Raw genomic sequence first — 18,949 nt, 5'->3', positions numbered from 1 at the left:
TTATTTTGTTGCTGGCATTTCGATCAGCTGCTTTTTTTGCTAAAAGCAATTTTATACATACGTTAGTAAAATCTGGGGACCCGAACGTTTCAAGACGATAGTCTAAAATAAAATTTCTTGTTATGTATTTATATACAGAGCCGAAACTAGAGGCGAGCGGGGGGGGAGGGGTGGCGCAACTGCCCCGGGTGGCGAAATTTGGGGCGGTGGCAATTTTAGGTGGGAACAAATAACAGTTATAAAATTATCGAATAGTTGTGGGGGTGGCAAAAATCCTAGTTATATAATGCCTTTTACTAGAGTATCACGAAAATTAGAGCCCATGCAATATACCAATGTTTTATAATGCATTGCCAAAGAGCAATCCTATATCATCATTATCAAAAAAGTCGATAGTGTTTTCATGCTCGAAATGGCTTTTTGGCGCTGCTGAGTCAAGCGCATAATGTTATGTATCGTACACATAATCATTATGCCGGAACTCCGGTCGCCAGACTTTCGGTCTCGTTTGTGTTTGACACCGTGGTCGTCCTGTTGGAACCATCATCATCGTAATCGGTTCAACAACCATTCACAAGGTGAAGATGTTTGCGCATTTTCACTGGCAGCTTCTTGTTCTTGCTTCGAATCGGCATTATTCTTTTGTGTGCATTCTGTATGCATAATGGAGAGAGAGTTCTTTTCTCCCCCCCCCCTCCTCCCCAAAGAACTTCAAGGAGCCAAGAATCAAGTGGTTCAGTGTGCGTGACTATTTGCAAACAATGGTTCGAAACAATAGCTCCGGTTCGAATCGGTTTTTCTTTTTTAAGCATTTATGTAGGAATGTTAGTGGGGGTAGAAATAACAAGAGAGAGTAGGGAACATACCGATCTTTATTATGTATTATTTTACCTATAACTAATGTTTAATAAGGTTGAACATGAATTGGCCGTAAGATTGTTTCTGATTCTTATTCATGCAAGATGTATTTTGTGCGTTCACCTCAGTCATAAGGCCTTATATGGCAGTGCGTCTCAAAACTTTTACCTATGTGATGGCTTCCCTTACCCCAGTCATCGTTTATCAGCGCACGGCTAACACCATCGGAGCAGAAGCAGGGTTGTCTTAAGATCACCATGGGCCCCCGGGTCAAATGATTTTTCCGAGGCCCTACCTGGCAAATTCCCGAAAAATTCAACTACTTCTGGTTTTTCTGGGCCCCCCCCCTTCTCTTGAGGCCCCCCGGGCAGTGCCCGGATGGGCCCATGCGTTAAGACGGCACTGAGCAGAAGGCCCCCCGCGCGAAGCTCATGACGTCACTGAAGAAGGTAATCTCACCTATAACCATTGAATATAGAAGACCGGCGCATGAGCCATCTTCACCCCTTTTTGTAGTACTGTATATCCAATGGCTATAGGTGAGATGACCTTCTTCAGTGACGTCACAAGCTTCGCGCGGAGGCCTGCTGCTATGGATGGTGTTAGCACGGCTCAACAGAATAGTCTGGAAGTGTTTCTCAACCTCTCTGAAAAAAAAAAAACCCAGTAAAATGTCTGAAACAATTTGACGGGCCACTTGTGTTCCGTGACGGGACATTTCCGTTGTTCCGAAGTTTTTTACGCATTCGTCCCATTTTTTTCAACGATACTTATTTGAATTTTTGAATTTTAATAATTATACTAAAGTCGTGAATACACTACACAGTGTTTTCATAACATACATTATATTACGATAATTATGGCAAAATTTATAAATAGTCATCTCACATATTTTTCAGGTTTAACTTTTTCCCGCAATTTATCAGCAATTTTAATTACGATCGGTGATTCTGCCTATTTTTGGCAATGTTTTTTTATTACAATCGGTGATATCTCGTATATTACGGATTAGGCCTATTAATCTAAGATCCAAATTTACGCTATTTTTTTCCTCAATGAAATATGGTCATCTGATCATTTGAATATGTTTTTCGTGAAATACTATACATTTTTGTTGACTGCGATTTGTAGCAGAACTTTATTTCCACACCATTCAGGGATTTCAACAGTAATTAGCAAATTGTATTTAAAGCAATGAATTGCAATTTTTGGCAAAATTTAGAGTATCCCGTATTTAAGATAGCAATTTCCTGCACTCTCCTCGATGATGTATGGTGAACATAAGTATGAAAGTATAGTTTTATTTGAACCCGAATGGACGTTACTAGTATCAATTACAACGGATGAATAATTTTTATCAAGTCTGCCTGCGAAACTACGTATGCCATCGTCGCGGACTATAGGTTGAGAAACGCTGGTCTAGAAAGAGCCTGAACAGGCAGACGCCAGCTTGAATGAATGAACGCCAGAACTCTGTGCCACCAGACTCGTTGTTGCCGAGATCTCTTCCAGTTCAGCTTCGTGGCTGAGTCTGGAACACTTTATTATTTAAGTCGAAAAAAGAAAAGAAACACACGCGCGCATGAACAAACAAACGTATAACAATATATTTCTCTGGACATTGGGTACTGTAGCGATTAATCGATTTTTGTTCTGGGGTGGGAAGTTGTTGGAGAAAGTTCCAGGGTTTTGTAAAAGATGGCACTATGTTATTAGTAGGAGCCCATACCATCGGTGCCATCTTAACGCATAGGTCCAACCGGCTCAGGGGTATCAAGTGCAGACGGGGTCTCTCGCGAAATTGAGGTCTGGTTAAAATTCACGAAAGTAAACATGTCTCGCCAAGTAGGAGAGGCTCAGAAAAATCACTTTGCCCGGGATCCCCAGGAGGCTCTTTAGACGGCCCTACTAAACCGAACTTCAAACGAATTGGTACATGTTGGAATGTACGTGTACGTGCTGTGAACCTAACGTGAAGTTTGTTTCTGTGTAATGCTTGTTATAGTGCTGCCATCTGCCGTCTATTTTTCGAACTATGAGTGAAGTGTGAGGATTAAATAATTGTGCCGTTCTAGGCCTGTTGCTTTCTTAAGATGGCCCTGCATATTAATTACCATCTGCTATGTTACACGTGGATAATCACTAGCTATGTCCCAGAGGAGCCTAGCAAATTACAGCGGAACTCGCTTATAACGGTTTTGAAAAAACCGTCATGAAAAACTTTGTAAGCGGGAAAACGCTTCGAACTAGAAATCTAGACGAGTATTAGTAAGATTTGGGGGGTATCTCGAAAATAATTCGTACTAAGCGTTCTTACTTACGTTATAAGTAAGAACGTTATAAGCGGGACCCACTGTGTTAATGAATGATTATTTTTTTGTACACATGAATCCACACTTAAATTGCATCGACGGATGATGGTCCGAATTCGTTGATTGCAGCACGTTACTGCGGGCAAATGATGGTGCAGGAGGTTGAAGTTGAAACTATGACGTGTTTCCTGGTTTTATTTCTGGTTTGAGATTACGACAGTGGGATCAAAAACCCATTTAATATAACAGATCGTAGCACTTGTAATCGAAACCATTTCTCTCCCATCGCTAGAGTGGTGGCCAGAAAAATACAAGGAATTGTGACCGTAAATGCAGTACTAGGCAAATACAAGGTATTATTTAACAACTTTACATTCTGGCTTTTGGCAAACAAATATGAACGACATACAATTGAACTAGCAAAAAGCATGTCAAAAACTGTTATCATTGTTTACAACATGGAAGTGAATGGAAGAAAATTAGAGGAGAGCAGGTTTCTGTTCTTTCTTCCCCCCCCCCCTTCCAGCTACCCTTTCCCCATGCATGCTTTTCTACTGGTTTTTAATCCTAAAAACGCAGCGAGAGAGAAAAGATAAAATGCGCTGAGGTAAAGGAAAAGGAAAAAAAGAGTTTTCTTTTACAGGATAACCAATGAGCACTGAAGGAAGGGAGAGAGAGAGCTCGAATGTATTTCTTCCATTCATACAGGTCCGAGACATCTCGTCCCTGATCGTTAAGGGGTTAATGCCATCAGAATATACTAACCGTTATTGCGAAATTGCCAATTAGGAACAAACGGACTCACGGGCAAAACTTTCTGCAGATAAAGTGCGGAGGAAATCTTCAGTGAATCAGGTATGCAACCTTTTTAGCACGTGGGCCAGATATGCAGTAATTCTGCCGCTTGTGGGTGGGCCAGGAACTTGTACATGAAATGTCGCACGTATTTTACGGGACATTCCCGAAATTTTGGTCGTTCCAAATTTTTAATTACAATGTGTGTCCCGTTTTCTTTTTTATTTCTTTATTATCTTTTGGTGGTAATTTGCAACCTTTGACAATTTTTTTTTTTTTTTTTTGGCTTACTTGCCTTTAAAAATTTTCTGGCTGTAATTGGTGACCTACTTACCGTTAAAAAAAATTTTTCGCTGTAATTAGCAATTTACTAAACAATTTAGCAAATTTTACTTGCATTTGACAATCTTTTTGGCGATTGTTGGTACTAACCTGTATGGGTCACGATTTCTTGTATTTGTAAAAGAGACATGTTGAGCCTAGGTATTTATCGTGTTTTGAGTGTAATTATACTTTTTTACCTCAACACTCATCAATTCTGACATTATTTCTTTTATATAGATTCTGGAATATTCTTTAATCTTGAATTCCCATCAGTTCTGAGATTTTTTCTTTTAATTCTGAACCTCCATCCGCTGTGAGATTATTCGTTTCATTATAATTCTCAATTGTGATCAATTCTGGGATTTCTCTCTCTCTCTCTCATTAATTCTGAATTTCCGTCAGTTCTGGGACTTTTACTTTCATTAATTCTGAATTTAGATGAAACCTAGGACTTTTTTTCTTTCGTTAATTCTGAATTTACATCAGTTCTTAGATTTTTCTCTCTCATTAATTTTTGCCTTAATTTACATTTAATTGGTTCTTTTTAAAAAAAAAGGATATTTTTTACCATTCCTGTATATTCCGTGATAATACACGAATCTTTGGATGCTGCCCTCACACTGGGGCCCCCAGGGCCGTCTTAAGTGCACCATGGGCCCCCCGGGCAAAATGATTTTTCTGAGGCCCCTCTTGTCTTGAGGCACCCGAACCGTGCCCGGGTTTGCCCATGTCTAAGTCTGAGAAGGGTGGTCCCGCAACTGGATGGAATGGGGGTCCCCGCGATGAAGATGCTACTTCGACGACACGAGAGAGAGAGAGAAAGAAGCAATGTTATATTCCAACTATTCTTTGGTTGTACATCCAGAAAAGAAAACCAAACAGAGTCATTACCTTGAGCGTAATAGCATGTATGCGCGTCGACAAGATCCTCCTCCCATGGTTAAATCACACCGAATGAAAATATTACCAGCGCCATTTACGTTCTGAAATATCTCTATTTTGCGTTCAAAGAAACACGCATAATTATAAAGGAATACATACGTGGCAAACACGAAACATAAACGAGATAACGCAGCTAATGGTTTTCACTCTTAAAAACTTTTCTAATGGACAAGGAAACCAAAAAAAAACATTTGTACATTATTTCGTTTCGAAAATGCTATCCGTCCGTGAGCAAAGCGTTGGCGTGAAGGCAAAAAAAAAAGGCCCCCGCGTGTGTATGATGTAGTAAAAAAAGGGGCCCACGGGCTCTTTCTTTGATTGTCGGTACTGATAATAAATGCAATTTTAATGCCGTGGTGAAAACTCACTCTTTTTTCTTCTTCTAATGTTTCGTGGAGAGATTTTTATCTAATAACTAGATGTGCACGTCACTCACTCATTTATGCTGTTCATGGATGGTTCGGGTTTCTGTGTGGTTTTCGTTTTTTTTTTTTGGTGGACGGACATGGTGGAGAGGGAAGGTTTGTGATTTAATGGTCCATGGGATATTTCAACGTCGGCTTTGTCTTGCTTCGGCGAGTTGGGCCTGCACTACGCAGAGAAAATGGCCTGCCTGTCCTCCGATCACGAGCCCCCCCCCCCCTAACTAACATTTTGTATATCGTCTTTCATCCCTATTTTTTTGTGGAGTTCTCATAAATAACTTTTTTGTTGGAGGTGTATTGAAACATGTATGAATGTATGTTTCAGGAGAAACACTGTATTAAAAAAAAACCTAATTAATTGCGTGTTTATAGGATGAATCGCGTGTCGATTAATGGAGGCTGTATTGCTAGTTAAACGTGTGATTCTTTCTTTTTTTATGTAGAGATTAGTGTGGTGCAGCGTCAGTTGCCGTCTGTTGTATGATGGCGAATGGCGCTGAATACTAATTAATAACTTTCGATTCTTTTTGATAGCCGGCGATACCGAGTCTTGGGATATCTTGAAATCATCATCTTTTATACAGGGCCTGTTGCCTCTCATTGACGAATGGAGCACGTGCCCAGGGCCCACAAATTTTCTGGGTCTCAAAATCGGCTTCTTTTTGTATTTTATAGTCAAAGCCCACATCCCCTCCCCTTCCCCTAGGTATGCCACTGCCTCAAAGAAGACTACTTATAGAGCCCCCGAAATTCGTATTTGCCCAGGGCCCGAACATCTGTGGAACAGGCCCTGCTCCTATATCTTTGAGAGTCTTTTATTGTTTTAGTCAATGGGTTCGGGGTTCGAGCAGGGCTTACAAATTATTGAGGACTCTCCATTAGAGTTTTGAGGAATTATTACTACAGTCGAATCCTGTTTTAACGAATACCGTTATAGCGAAAATCTCGTTTTAACGAACACATTTCTAATCCCTCAAATAAGTTTATATAGGAACAATGCAAAAAACCTGAAATTTCTTTATAACGAAATTTCGTTATACCGAAGTGATTTCTCCGGTCCCTTGGAGTTCGTTATAACGGGATTCGACTGTATTTTTTTTTTTTTATCAAATGTGAAATTTTATTAATTCTGAAGTTATTTGTTTCATTATTTCTTAATTTTAATTAATTCTGTTTTTTTTTTTGATGCTGAAATTATTTGCTAGAATAATTCTGAATATTTTTATTATTCCTCGATTTTATCAATTCAGAATTTTTTTTTCACTAATCCTGAAATTACGTTCTGAAATTATTTGTCAAAATAATTATGAGTGTTCATTATATTTTTTGATTTTTTAAATTAATTCCATTATTTGCTTAAACTAGTTCTGAAATTATTTTTTTGAACTAATTCTGAAATTATTTTTTTGAACTAATTCTGAAAATATTTTCTTAAATTATTCTGAAATTGTTTTCTTAAAACAATTCTTTTCAAAAATTAATTAATTTACAATTGATCCCGCTTATAACGTTTTCTCGCTTAGTATGACTTACTTTCATATGCTCTCAATTCTAACTAAATCTCATTAAGATTTCTCCGTTTAAAGCGTTTTCCCGCCTACAACGTTTTTCATGACAGTTTTTTGAAAAACTATATAAGCGGGATACACTGTACATAATTCTGAAATTCTTTCTTTTTACTATATTTTGGAATTTTATCAATTCTGAAATTATTTCTTTCATTAATTCTCAATCTGTACTGGATTTGAATTTGTTTTTTTTTTTTTCAATGAAAAAATTCTGAGATTACTTCCTTCATTTAATTGTGAAAGTGGAAAAATTGGGAAATTGGGAAAAATCTTCCTTCTTTAATTCTGAGATTATTACCAGATATAAGTTTTTACTAGTTCTGCAATTATATTTAATTTTGGAATATAAATTTATCTCTCAATCATGAAATTATTGTGCATTATTCCATTGAGTATAAATTTTCATAAATTGGTATTCAACTATAAATCTCTGTTCAGGGTGCCGCACTCTGGGTGCGCATATTTTTATGTAGGTAGCCTATTTTTCAGCATTATTGTCAGCAAAGTCAGCGGGTCCCAAAAAATTGAGACTGTGGCGTCAAAATGCTCACTGATCAATTATCAAGTTGCTGTTCTCTGTTTGCATCTGATAAGTGGCACCTTGAGAAACGAATTCATTCACACATAACATAGACGCCACGGATGATAATTCTCCGTTTTTTTTTTATCGGTATCCCCTGGGCTAATAACCTGCATATTCAATGGACGCCGAATGCTTTTGAGGACCTATCTTCTCAATCCCGATGACTTATTTTTTCTTCACAATCTCCCCCATTTTTCAATGGCTCTCCTGTCAGACAGACGTTTCCAATAATGTACTGCAGGAGACAGGTCATTGAGGTGTAGGTTGTTCCATGCCATTGAATAACCCGTCAAATAAAATGGTGACCGCGTCTGGAAAAAAAGGTTTTTACAAGCACATCAACAAGAAAGATCTTTTCATACATACAAAGGTCTTTCTGGAGGATAGGCAGCAAGTATTTATTCATTGGAGATCCTTCGGGGGGGGTATTTTCCAAGTCCCCGCTGAGATTTTTAAAGAAAAACCCACCGCCAACCCGTTTCTTTTCTTTATACAATGCGGCTGCTTCTGCATTTTATAACATGGAAGAACATGTGCAAAAAAAATAAGAGGTACCGAAGGTGAGGTCAACGCCTCATTTTGTTCAACAAGGGAACCATGAAAATACGTTCATATACAAGAGAAAAAAAGAGCGCCGTTTGAAAACTGGACCAACGAGATTTTGTAGAAAAAACCAAAATTGCCTCGGCTGTCATACATGTATGCATGTGAACATGTATCCACCCCACTCTACATGGGGGGAAACCACACAATATAATCTATGGAGGCTTTTCCAAGGAATACCTTATTAACAAGGGACGTTGAAGACCTGCTTTCAGCAACTATTTTTGGCGATATTTTCACCGTTTTAGGGTTGCTGATGGATCTTTTCTTTCATAAAATGGCGGTTTTTTTTCAGCTCTTGAATATTGCATTACAGCAGTACACTGATGTCATGGGCGGTTTTTAAAATATACATAATTGTCTGGGCCAGGGCAGTGCTTTCTTAGCTCATGGGCCCGCCCGTTCATGGCCCGGGGGGTCCTTAAGAGAAGAGGGGCCTCACAAAAAAGAGATCCTGTTGAAATTTTTTAGAATTTACCAGGCGGGGCCTGAGAAAAACCACTTGGCCCGGGGGCCCGTGATGCTCTTAAGACGGCCCTGGGCAGTGGCCAGAAATTTCTTTCGAAGGGGAAAAATTGGTATTTGGTATTTTCAGGGGTGAAATCAAACTGACAGAACACTACTCTTCACCAAGTGATTCCGTATGTATCACTTATTTTCTAAAATTTTTAGAAGTCGATTAGATCCCCAGGTCTCCCTTCCCTGGTTACGGCCTTTGTTTGCACCATGGTCCCCCCACATTCTAGAGCAGGGCCCCCAGCAGTGCCGTCATGGGCCCATCAGGGCACGGCCCGGGAGGGGGGCTCAGAAAAAAGAAAAGTAGTTGAATTTTTTTGAGAATTTTCCATGTATGCCTCAAAAATCACTTGGCCCCTTGTGCCCATGATGCTCTTAAGACGGCCGTGGCCCCCAGGGACTCCAAGCTAGATTTGTCACGTTTTATTTTCTATATTTTCTAGTAAATGTGTGCTGGGACAGATAGAGGCACAGGGGAGGGGGAAGAGTGCAATATGGGCTTTTCGAGTGCACAAGGGGGGGGGGGCGGCGGCCTCGTGATAATGAAATTTCCAACGTTTCTACAACATTATTTAGGGGGGGGGTTGCAAGTCTAATAATATTGATGGTATTCTCTATGAAAGATCATCAGAGGCTCCCGATGCACTTAGAACTTGGAAGCTCACAGGCCGTGCCCGGATGAACCCATGCGACAAAGTGTACAGGTATCCTGTGTAGAGGGCCGTCTGAAGAACATCATCATGGGACCCTAGGACTATAGGAAAAGTGATTTTTCTGAGGACCTGCTAAATTTACATGTTTATTCTTGGAAATTTCAACCAGATCTCATTTTTGTGAGCCCCCCCCCCCCCCGGGGCCGTTCCCGGAGCCATGCGTGAAGTCGGCATTTTCAAGGGGCCACGAAATGTCTTTTGACCAACTAAAAATCCAGACTTGGGAGCCTTCCTCCAGGATAAGACTGTCTAGCTTATACTGCGACAATTACAATATTCATTAAAAGGTAAAAAAATGTTATATGTTAAATTGCCCCCCCCCCCCCAGAAATTGATGGGAACATTTGTCTGATATAACATGAAGGAGGCTGACAGGGATCTTGCACGATCAATCTTTTTGTTTTTTTTAAACTGCACACATTAATTCATTTTTTAAAAACTCAATGAAAAATTCTATTATGTGATTTTCTATTTTATTATTTATACCTAACTCTAAGAAAAAAAGAGAGACATGCACCCCCCTCCGGGATCACGGGCCCCCCTAGCCACAGGGCTCTTTATAGTGAAATTACCTGTGAAAAAAAACAAATGAGAAGAATCCTCCCGAGCACTCCGGGCTGAAGACGTCAGCTCCACCCTTGTGGAGAGGGTGCTCTGTTGCTAAGTAAAGATGGTTTTTCCCTCGTAGAAAAAGCTACTGCAGTGAAATCTCGATATAACGATACTCTGCGGACCAAGAAAAAATATCGTTGTAGAAGGATTGTCGCGTCATATGGAGAGGCCATAGGCGCCAGAACCTAGGAGCTGAGGCCATTTGAGCCCCCCACCCACTAATAATTTCTGAAAAAAGCAATGTAATACGGGGCGGCCAGCAACTTCCAGCCCCCCCCCCCAATGTTTTGGAGCCTGCGCTCCTGAGAGAGGCAAGAATTTAACATTAGAGTTCAGACTTTCCCAAATAAGACTTGAAAAAATATCGTTGTATACGGACTTATCGTTATATCGAGTATCGTTGTAGCGATGTTTCACTGTACTTTCATCATTGAATTACGTTAACAATGCTCTTAGGCAGACTCTTCTAAATAATTTCGAGAATTCGATAATGTATTTACGACTTTTGTGAATATGCATATGAAAATTTGACTATAATTCTCATGGCTACAAAATAACACGAACTTTAAAATCTTTTACATAATTAGTCCATACGAGAAAAAAAAGCCCAAACAACCTTTGAACATAGCCTTCATATAAAGCCGTGATTCCCAACGTGGGCGTTAACGCCCCCTTGGGGGCGATGGAATGCTCTAGGAGGCGGTAGAAGCTACGGGTATAACATAGGATCCTATGGGTTATTGCGTTGGGGGCGATGGGTGAAAAAAAATTTCTGAAAAAGGGGCGATGGGCCGAATAAGGTTGGGAAACTATGAAAAGGAAAAGCTGACCCAGGGTCCACGGGTCATCGCTTCTCGTCCTTTTGGCTAAGATCAAAGTGTAGGGTCCACGGGTCCAATTTATTTTTGTCTTATTCGCATAGGCGTACGCAGAATTTTCTCGGGGGGGGGGGGGGAGGAAGGGTTTCAATTTTCAGGTGGGGGGGGTTACGTTTTTTCCTGCAAAATAACACTATAATCTTGGCTTGGCGGGGGTGGGGGTTTAGAACCCCAAATCCCCCCCTTGCGTACGCTAATGCTTCTTCACATGTAAAAAAACAAAAAGAAAAAAAGAAGAGAGGCCTGAAAGTCCGGTTCAATAAGTATTGGCCAAAAGGGGGGGGGGAGGAAAGAACCTACTTTTGAATAATAAATGAATATTCACCCCCCAAAGTAAACAAAACATAATTTTTAAGTTTGCCAAACCAGCGAGAAACATAAATTCTAGGTAACCTCACGTAACTTAACGCAACTTGTTACTACGGCGGATGAATCTCAAGTTCCTACCACCTCTCTTAAAAAAACTACAACAACAAATACTACTGTCTAAAAAAAACAATTGAAATCAATTTCACTCTTAAAAAATATCAACTTATAGAAATAAATCAAAAAAAGTAAGCGATAAAGCTTGAAAAAACAATTTTAAGAGCACCTTAACGCTGCACTATTTAGCTCGCGTAGGGATGTGAGAGAGTGATTCGGTCCGCGGCATCTTTGAGGGGAATCTCTCCTGGCGGCGGTATTCAGAGAAAGAAGAGACACAGAGAGTAAAGCTGTGGTCGGATTCTCTCTTTTTTTTTTTAGCTAGTGTGGTTCTCTCTCTTCTTCGAACATGATTAATGTGCAAACAATTTTCGTGATGGAATTATAATTATTATTTTTTACATGTATGTTAATCCGGCGATAACGTGACTGTATAATTGTGATATTTCAAAACTCATCGTCATCATGGATATTTCTCCGAAGCCGTGGCGGCGGTGGTCGCTGTTGTTCCTCACATGTAAGTATGAAAATACTACAATCTCTGAAGAAAGATTCTGGAGCAGCATAGCGGGAATTTCGGATGCCGGCTTCAGAGAGAGAAGGTTATTTAAATTGTTTCGATTTGTTGTTTGTTGTCATCGATCTTTTCCTCTACCCTCCCGATGCCGCGTTTGTCACGTCCATCCCTTTTTAAAGACCTATTTAATTGTTGGGAGTTGGAAATACTCTCTTATCCAAGTAGAAAATCGATATCTTCCCGTGGATTGAAGAGTTTTGTAGATTTATGACAATGTGTTTCTCTGTGGAGGGAAATGCCCCCAGAACTACGCTCAGCGTCAGACGTGGATATTTTCATGGTTTTTTGCCACCATTCTCCCATTCTAACCTAACCTTCTTGACCACTCATTTCTCAAATCTGCTGTCCTGGGCCACAGTCCGTTTAGCCTCGCCCTAGTATAAATAAATACGTCTCTAAGTTACACCTTTGGACACTTACATGTTTGCACACTTTAGTCATTCTTTTGGTTTCTCGTTGACCCGGTCCCTAGGCAATTATTTTGGCCACTCTTTTCCTCCCACATTCTCTAGGTAATTTTGGACACTGCCATGCTTATATACCTCTCTAGGCAGGTGCGTAACTAGGCTGGGGTAACCGGAGCACTGCCCCTGGGCCTCGAGCCGAAAGGGGGCACCACAAAAATGTATTTTGCATAATAATAACAACCCTATCAAGAGGACCCCCCAATAATAATAAGTCTGCCCTGCCCCCCCCCCCAACCCGAAAAGGCACGCTACGTCCCCGTCTCTGTCTATTTTGGTCACTCACATGCTTGCCATAGACGGAGATAGACTTGGAAGTCTGTGTGGAGGGGGCACGATGATGATGTGATGTCGATTCGTATATACACTATGATCACTCGACTCTACTTTTGATGCTGGGTGGGGGGGGGAGGCGGACAGCCCATGATGCTGTTTGCACACGCTATAGGTCACTCACTGAAATAGTTTCTCGCTCAGTTTAGTCAGAGGCGGATTTATGGTAAACTATGCAAGTTTTGCCGCCCCGAAATATAGCCCGCTTAGCCCCGCTGTAAATACTCCTCTGCTCAGAGTAGTCTAAATGAGTTTGGGCGTCACACCCACTGTACACTGGATCCCGCTGAAAACGTTTTTCAAAAAACCGTCATAAAAATACGTTGTAAGTGGGAAAACGCTTCAAACAGGAAATCTTAATGAGAATTTAGAATTGGGACCACGAAAGTAAGTCGTACTAAGCGGGAAAAACATTCTAAGTGGGAACGTTAAAGCGGGATCAACTGCACTAAAAAAAAGCCGGCATGGAAAAGGTTCATACTCTCTTGGAATGTATTAAAATACACTGGAAAAATACATCATGGCTCGCACAAGGGTGGGGATGACATGGCTCTATCCCGGGGGCCCGGAATAATTATAATTTTCTTGTTTTGACACTAATGAATTCGCTATAGTGGGGACTATAGCCCGGACTTGGAAAGCGATTACGCTACTGTACAATTGTAATATTTTTAAAATAATCATCATGGATATTTCTCCGAAGCCGTGGCGTAGTATGAAAAATACGATATGCATGTATTTCGGATGCCAGCCTCAGAGAGAGGCGATTATTTAAATTTCGATTATTTTTATCGATTGTTTCCTTCCCCACAATGCCGTATTTGTCACGTCCAACCTTTTAAAACCTTATACTTAACTGTTGGGAGTAAGAAATACTTATCCGAGTAGAAAATCGATATCTACTCTATAGAAATAGTTTTGTATATTGATGATAATGTGTTTTTATGAAGTCCAGACCAATATATTTTTTTCAACCCGGGGCTATATGAGCGGTGTCATCATCTTAACGTACGGCCCGGTGGGCCTCAAGAGAATGAGATGTAGTTGAAATTTCAGTAGGAATATTCTTGTAAATGTGCCCGGTAGGGCCTCTGAAAAATCACTTTACCGGGGGCCCATGGTGCTCCTTAAGACGGTCCTGTATATGGGATCCACCCCCCCCCCCCGTGGTGCTGAGATATCCTAAGGGCTTAACGGGTGAAAATCAGATGAAAGGGGAGCCACGGGAAAAAGGGCCACAGAGGTGTGGAGAAATAAAGCTTTCAGGTAAAATATGATGGGGGGATTACTCTTTTTTCAAAATCTAGCAGAGCTGTCCATAAAACCAGAGCGATCTTAACCCGTGGGCACATGTGGGCATGGACCCGGGACTGCATATCTATGGAGGTGGGGGCTACACAATGAGATAATGCTATTATTTTAAAATGTGAATATGTAAGCCGCTACTGTGCGGGGCCCAGAACATCTTTTGCCCGAGGACCCATGTTGAGACAGCCATGTATAAAACTCCCACAAGGAGGAAGCTCCCTGAATGCTAGTCAAGAGTAGGTGCAGACCCAGGGTGATATGTCGAGACGTTTGATTTATTGTGCAGATTCGTTGGGTCGTCCCGTAATTTACACAGACCTATTTTTCTCACATAGTTCGGCTCTTGGGAAGGATGACCATATGGTCCAAAGGGGGTGCCATGGGCTGAAAAGGTTGAGAAACACTGAGGCCTATAGCACACAGGTACTGTTTGAAAAATAACCATTCTTGCGGAGAAAATTTCTCTCTTCTTTTTAACGCGAATACGTCTTTTAAATCATCTGACGATACTGAGAGCGTACGCAAAAAAGTTGCGTAACGTAATTCTTCAAACTCATATCTCAGCCAACGCAAGTCAAAAACAATGGTATCGTCAGATGCGCATTGCAAAGGTGCATTCAAATGGATATCACTCCGGTTTCAATACCTTTTCCCGTCTGGGCACCAGGTACGTGGCCCCGATTCGTAAGAATTTTTTTCCGCCATATCTCGAGCGGTTTAGACAACGAAAATAGACGACATTGCTACCGTTTGTTAGCTATTCCAAGTCGATGATAATGACATAATTCTATTATGTCAGTATCCACTCCACGATTCAAGGCACAAAAAAAAACGTATTCACGTCAAAACTCAAAAGGCTGTGGCTATAAAATAGAGCCCAGTGTGATTACGTATATATTTTTTGTAAATTTCCAGAAAAGTCAATATAGGGTGACCCCCCACCCCCACCCCCACTGTGTGTGTTTGTTAATGAAGCGTGAGATTCATATTTTTCATATGGTTTATTTATAAATTCGTACGGCTCTTGACTTTTTTTTGAGCCTGTTAAAGTCAAAATTAATTGCATAGTAAATGTACATGTATTTTAATTAGGGATGGGACGAATAGTGATTTGGCCGAATACCGAATATTCGGTGGCCGAATATCAATTTTCTTAAAATCCATCAAAACTATAAATAAAATTGCAGTTTTTGATTGAAAATAAAATTATTGGTAATTTTTCAAATGATTGATATTGAATTTTAATTATGCAATTTATTGTTTAAATAAATATTAAATTGGTAACTGATGGGTTTTTATTTCCACGATACTGACAATCAAATTTAACAATGACATATTGTATTTTGATATTACAGTAATACCTCGGCTAATGAAGATGGTTCGTTCCGGAATCATGTTCGTTAGCTGAAACATGATTTCCCATAGGTTTCTATGAAAAATCGTTTGATTTGTTCCAATTCCTGCCAAAAATTTGAAGATAAAATTTTTAAAACACCAAAGAGCGGTATAAAAAAGGCGAAAACCGACCAAGAGCTAAAATAAACAGCTTCAAAATTGGGTAAATGAGAATTTACGGGAAGATGAAGGTACTGAAGATCTGTTTATTTTTTACACAAATGTACGCGGACACATAACCAAACGCCAGCTTAAAATCTATTATAGTTGGTATTGACACAACCCAGTCGAGTTCATATGGTTGTCCCCATCTATTTGTGAGTTGTTCATCTCATTTCTGCGTCATACATTACAGATGGAAAAGATGAGCTCTTATATGTCCAGACTGTTCAGTTCGATGCTCTCTTGCACTGAAGACTCTTGCACTGAAAGAGCACATGCTCTGAAAAACAAGGCTCCCTTTTTTTTCATTCCGGCCGAATCGCTCATTGAATCCTCATTCGTTAGCCGAGGCCGAAAAATCACGAAAATATTTTCGCTAGCTGAAAAATTCGTAAGCTGAGGTATCACTGTACATGCAGAATCATTTTTTTTCAACACTTGTTACAATTTTACATTGTAATTAAGAAAATTACAACCACTATTTACTCTCAACTAATGGATCATAACATTTACGACTTATTTTTCCTTTCTAGATGTTCTTTGCCCCTTACAGTAGCTCAATACGTTTCTTGTCTAAGTACATCCTTCAGGAACATGCGTAATTCATGCTAACTTCCACATTCAGGGCCGTCTTAAGAGTATCATGGGCCCCTGGGCCAAATGGTTTTTCAGAGGCTCTACTTGGTAAATCCTAGAAAATTTCAACCAGATCTCATTTTTATGAGGCCCCTCTTCTCTTGAGGCCCCCGGGCCGTGCCCACGTGTTAAGGCGGCACTGCCCACATTATTGCGGTAGAATTCTATTTTCAGTTTCATGTTTTCCCAATCCTAGAAATTCTCCCTGACATAGCCTCTTGCACACAAAGGGATAGGTACCACACAGTAAAATATAATCAGTAAATTATTAATTTATGCGAAAAATTCCAATTACTACAATTTTTAAATTAGTTTGTTGTGGTTAGATTTACACAGATATTTGGCCGAACCGAATATTCGGCAAAAGGTCCGAATAGACAGAATAGCAGCCGAATATTCGTGAAATCTCTAATTTTAATCCTATTTTACGGCCCGGTGCGGCTGCAGCTTTCGCACTTGTCTAGGCCCTGGATATACAATAATTCACGTTGGTGTCTCGGAGATGTGTGGTTAGCGTGTAGGTGGATGTTCCCACGCAAGAAAGCATCAATAATCCGTTTGATTAATATCGTAGACGAAATTCCGTTTATTGAGAGAAGAAACAACGTGTGTGGGAAGTGAAGATGGAGTATAGATTTCTCTGAACTCCAGCTGTATGGGTCAAAAATTCTTCACTAGGGCTTCTTTTTTTTTAAGGTGGGATTTCTTTGACCCGCCAATGGTTCTTAACCCACAGGCGGATATGGGGGGGGGGGAGGGGCGGCTGTCGTACCACCTGAAAAACCACCTTGTTCCTAAAAATTTGTATTATTAGCATGTGCTGAGTGTGGAGATAGAAAATCCACCCCTTCTTTCACTATTGATCCCCCATTTGAAGAGCCTGTATCCGCTTATGTCTTAACCTATGGGTCGCGACCAAAATTTGCTTCATTGGGACTTCCAAGATGGCTCGTACAATACAAGATATACTAAAAAAAAACTGGCTGTTTATTTTCCCAAAAATCAGTATCTCTCTACATGAACAGTCAGTTTTCTGTATTAACAAATGAAGAGTAGGCTACATTATTCTCATGTGTCTTCTTGTAGAAGTTCACTAACAGTCAAAAGTTCTTGATCTCATAAATGTCTTGTGACCCGTACCTAGAGGCATACACGTAAAAAGTTCTTGATCTATGGGTTTCGACCCAAACATAATTCACAGGGGCTTCCTTGATGAGTCGTAATAATTCACATACAGTCCTGTTATACTGTTATAAATGCACTTATTGCGTCACTGGTTTTACTAATTTTGAAAAACAAACAATCCCATTGGTTACGAAGCTGATTTTGGGCCGTGGCTGAAAAAAAGGTTAAGACCCCCCCCCCCCCACCCTCTGTTTTAATCCATACAGTTAATGGTTCTTCTCGAGATTCTGATCATTTGAATTCCGTGAACTGTTTCTGCCATTAAATGTGTCGGATACCAGTGTATAACTTTATTTCCTCGTAGGATTTACGCATTCAAAAGTCTTCTCGAGAGAGAGAGGAATGGAATCATCTCCGTTCACATTTGACTGGATGCTTGTTGTGGGTGAATGTCTCACGACCTCGTGGTCAGTTTTCCAGTCAGTATACGTGATGCTAAAATTATACACTCCCTGTCGTGGTACTTCATCGGTTGGTCTGACTGGCAAGGCACACATTTTCGTACAGTATGATTCGAACCAGGCATTTGATGTTTGGCGGAACGAGCTACTGTTCAGTAGATGCATCAACGAGCACGATACAAATAATAATAATAATAATGCTCGTGCATTCATACACGAAAACGAGGTTTTTCTCTATTGCTGAATGGACGTATTTTTTTTTTTTTGCGTGTCTGTATTCCTCCCGCAGTTTATTGTTGTTGTCATCAATCAGATGCAGAATCAGCCGTGGCTAATGAGGCAGCACTTGTTCTCTGACGAATTAACCTCTCCAACCTCCTCGAGAGATCGTGCCTCCAGAACCCGGAAGAACCCTCCAAATAAGATCAGCAGGTATGAGAATCAATGCAGGAATATATATATAGCAGTTTTTTTTTAATACATATAAAAAAAAAGGCCTCTGGATGGATAATGGAGACGTGAGCGGATGTTTCGGACTCGGCGGCAGCTGTTGTTTCCCTTGAAGAAAGCCATGCGATTGCGGACTCTCATCTGTCTGCAATTTGTCACGGCTGATAGCCCAGCATAAGTTGCTCGTTGACAATCGCTTAGTATCCAAGTCCAGACGCGAAAATAATCACCATCTTCTCTGTTCGTGTGTATGTGTGATTTCCTTTGGTGTCATGGTTTTTTATTATTATCTTTAAGCTCACAAGAAGAAATCATTGTTTCTCTATCATCATCATTATCGTCTCCGTCTTCTCTTAACTGTTTGTTCTGTCAAACATCTTTTCCTTTTTTTTAGTGATTTTGATCAGTTGTTTTTGTGTGTGTGTGTGTTGTCGACCAAGGGTTTTTAAACATGCATAATATCGTACGCCAGACAGCGTGGCGCTT

General features: G+C 40.3%; 1 protein-coding gene across 1 annotated transcript in view; it reads left to right on the top strand.

The window, feature by feature from the left end:
- The first annotated feature begins 11,810 nt into the window (after nucleotides 1-11,810).
- The window catches only part of LOC149088093 (inactive tyrosine-protein kinase 7-like), an 86,401-nt gene continuing 79,262 nt past the window's right edge, over nucleotides 11,811-18,949 (top strand). The window contains exon 1 of the mRNA XM_089244248.1: nucleotides 11,811-12,069. Within this exon, the coding sequence (XP_089100374.1) occupies nucleotides 12,018-12,069 (52 nt within the window). The 5' untranslated portion in view covers nucleotides 11,811-12,017. The remainder of the gene's footprint in view (nucleotides 12,070-18,949) is intronic.

The sequence above is a fragment of the Pholcus phalangioides genome, unplaced genomic scaffold, assembly GCF_987345545.1.
Source record: "Pholcus phalangioides strain wild (caught in Gottingen) unplaced genomic scaffold, Ppha-v1.0 ptg000003l_1, whole genome shotgun sequence".
In the NCBI taxonomy this organism is placed as follows: Eukaryota; Metazoa; Arthropoda; class Arachnida; order Araneae; family Pholcidae; genus Pholcus; species Pholcus phalangioides.
This window is presented reverse-complemented; position numbering and strand designations above follow the sequence as displayed.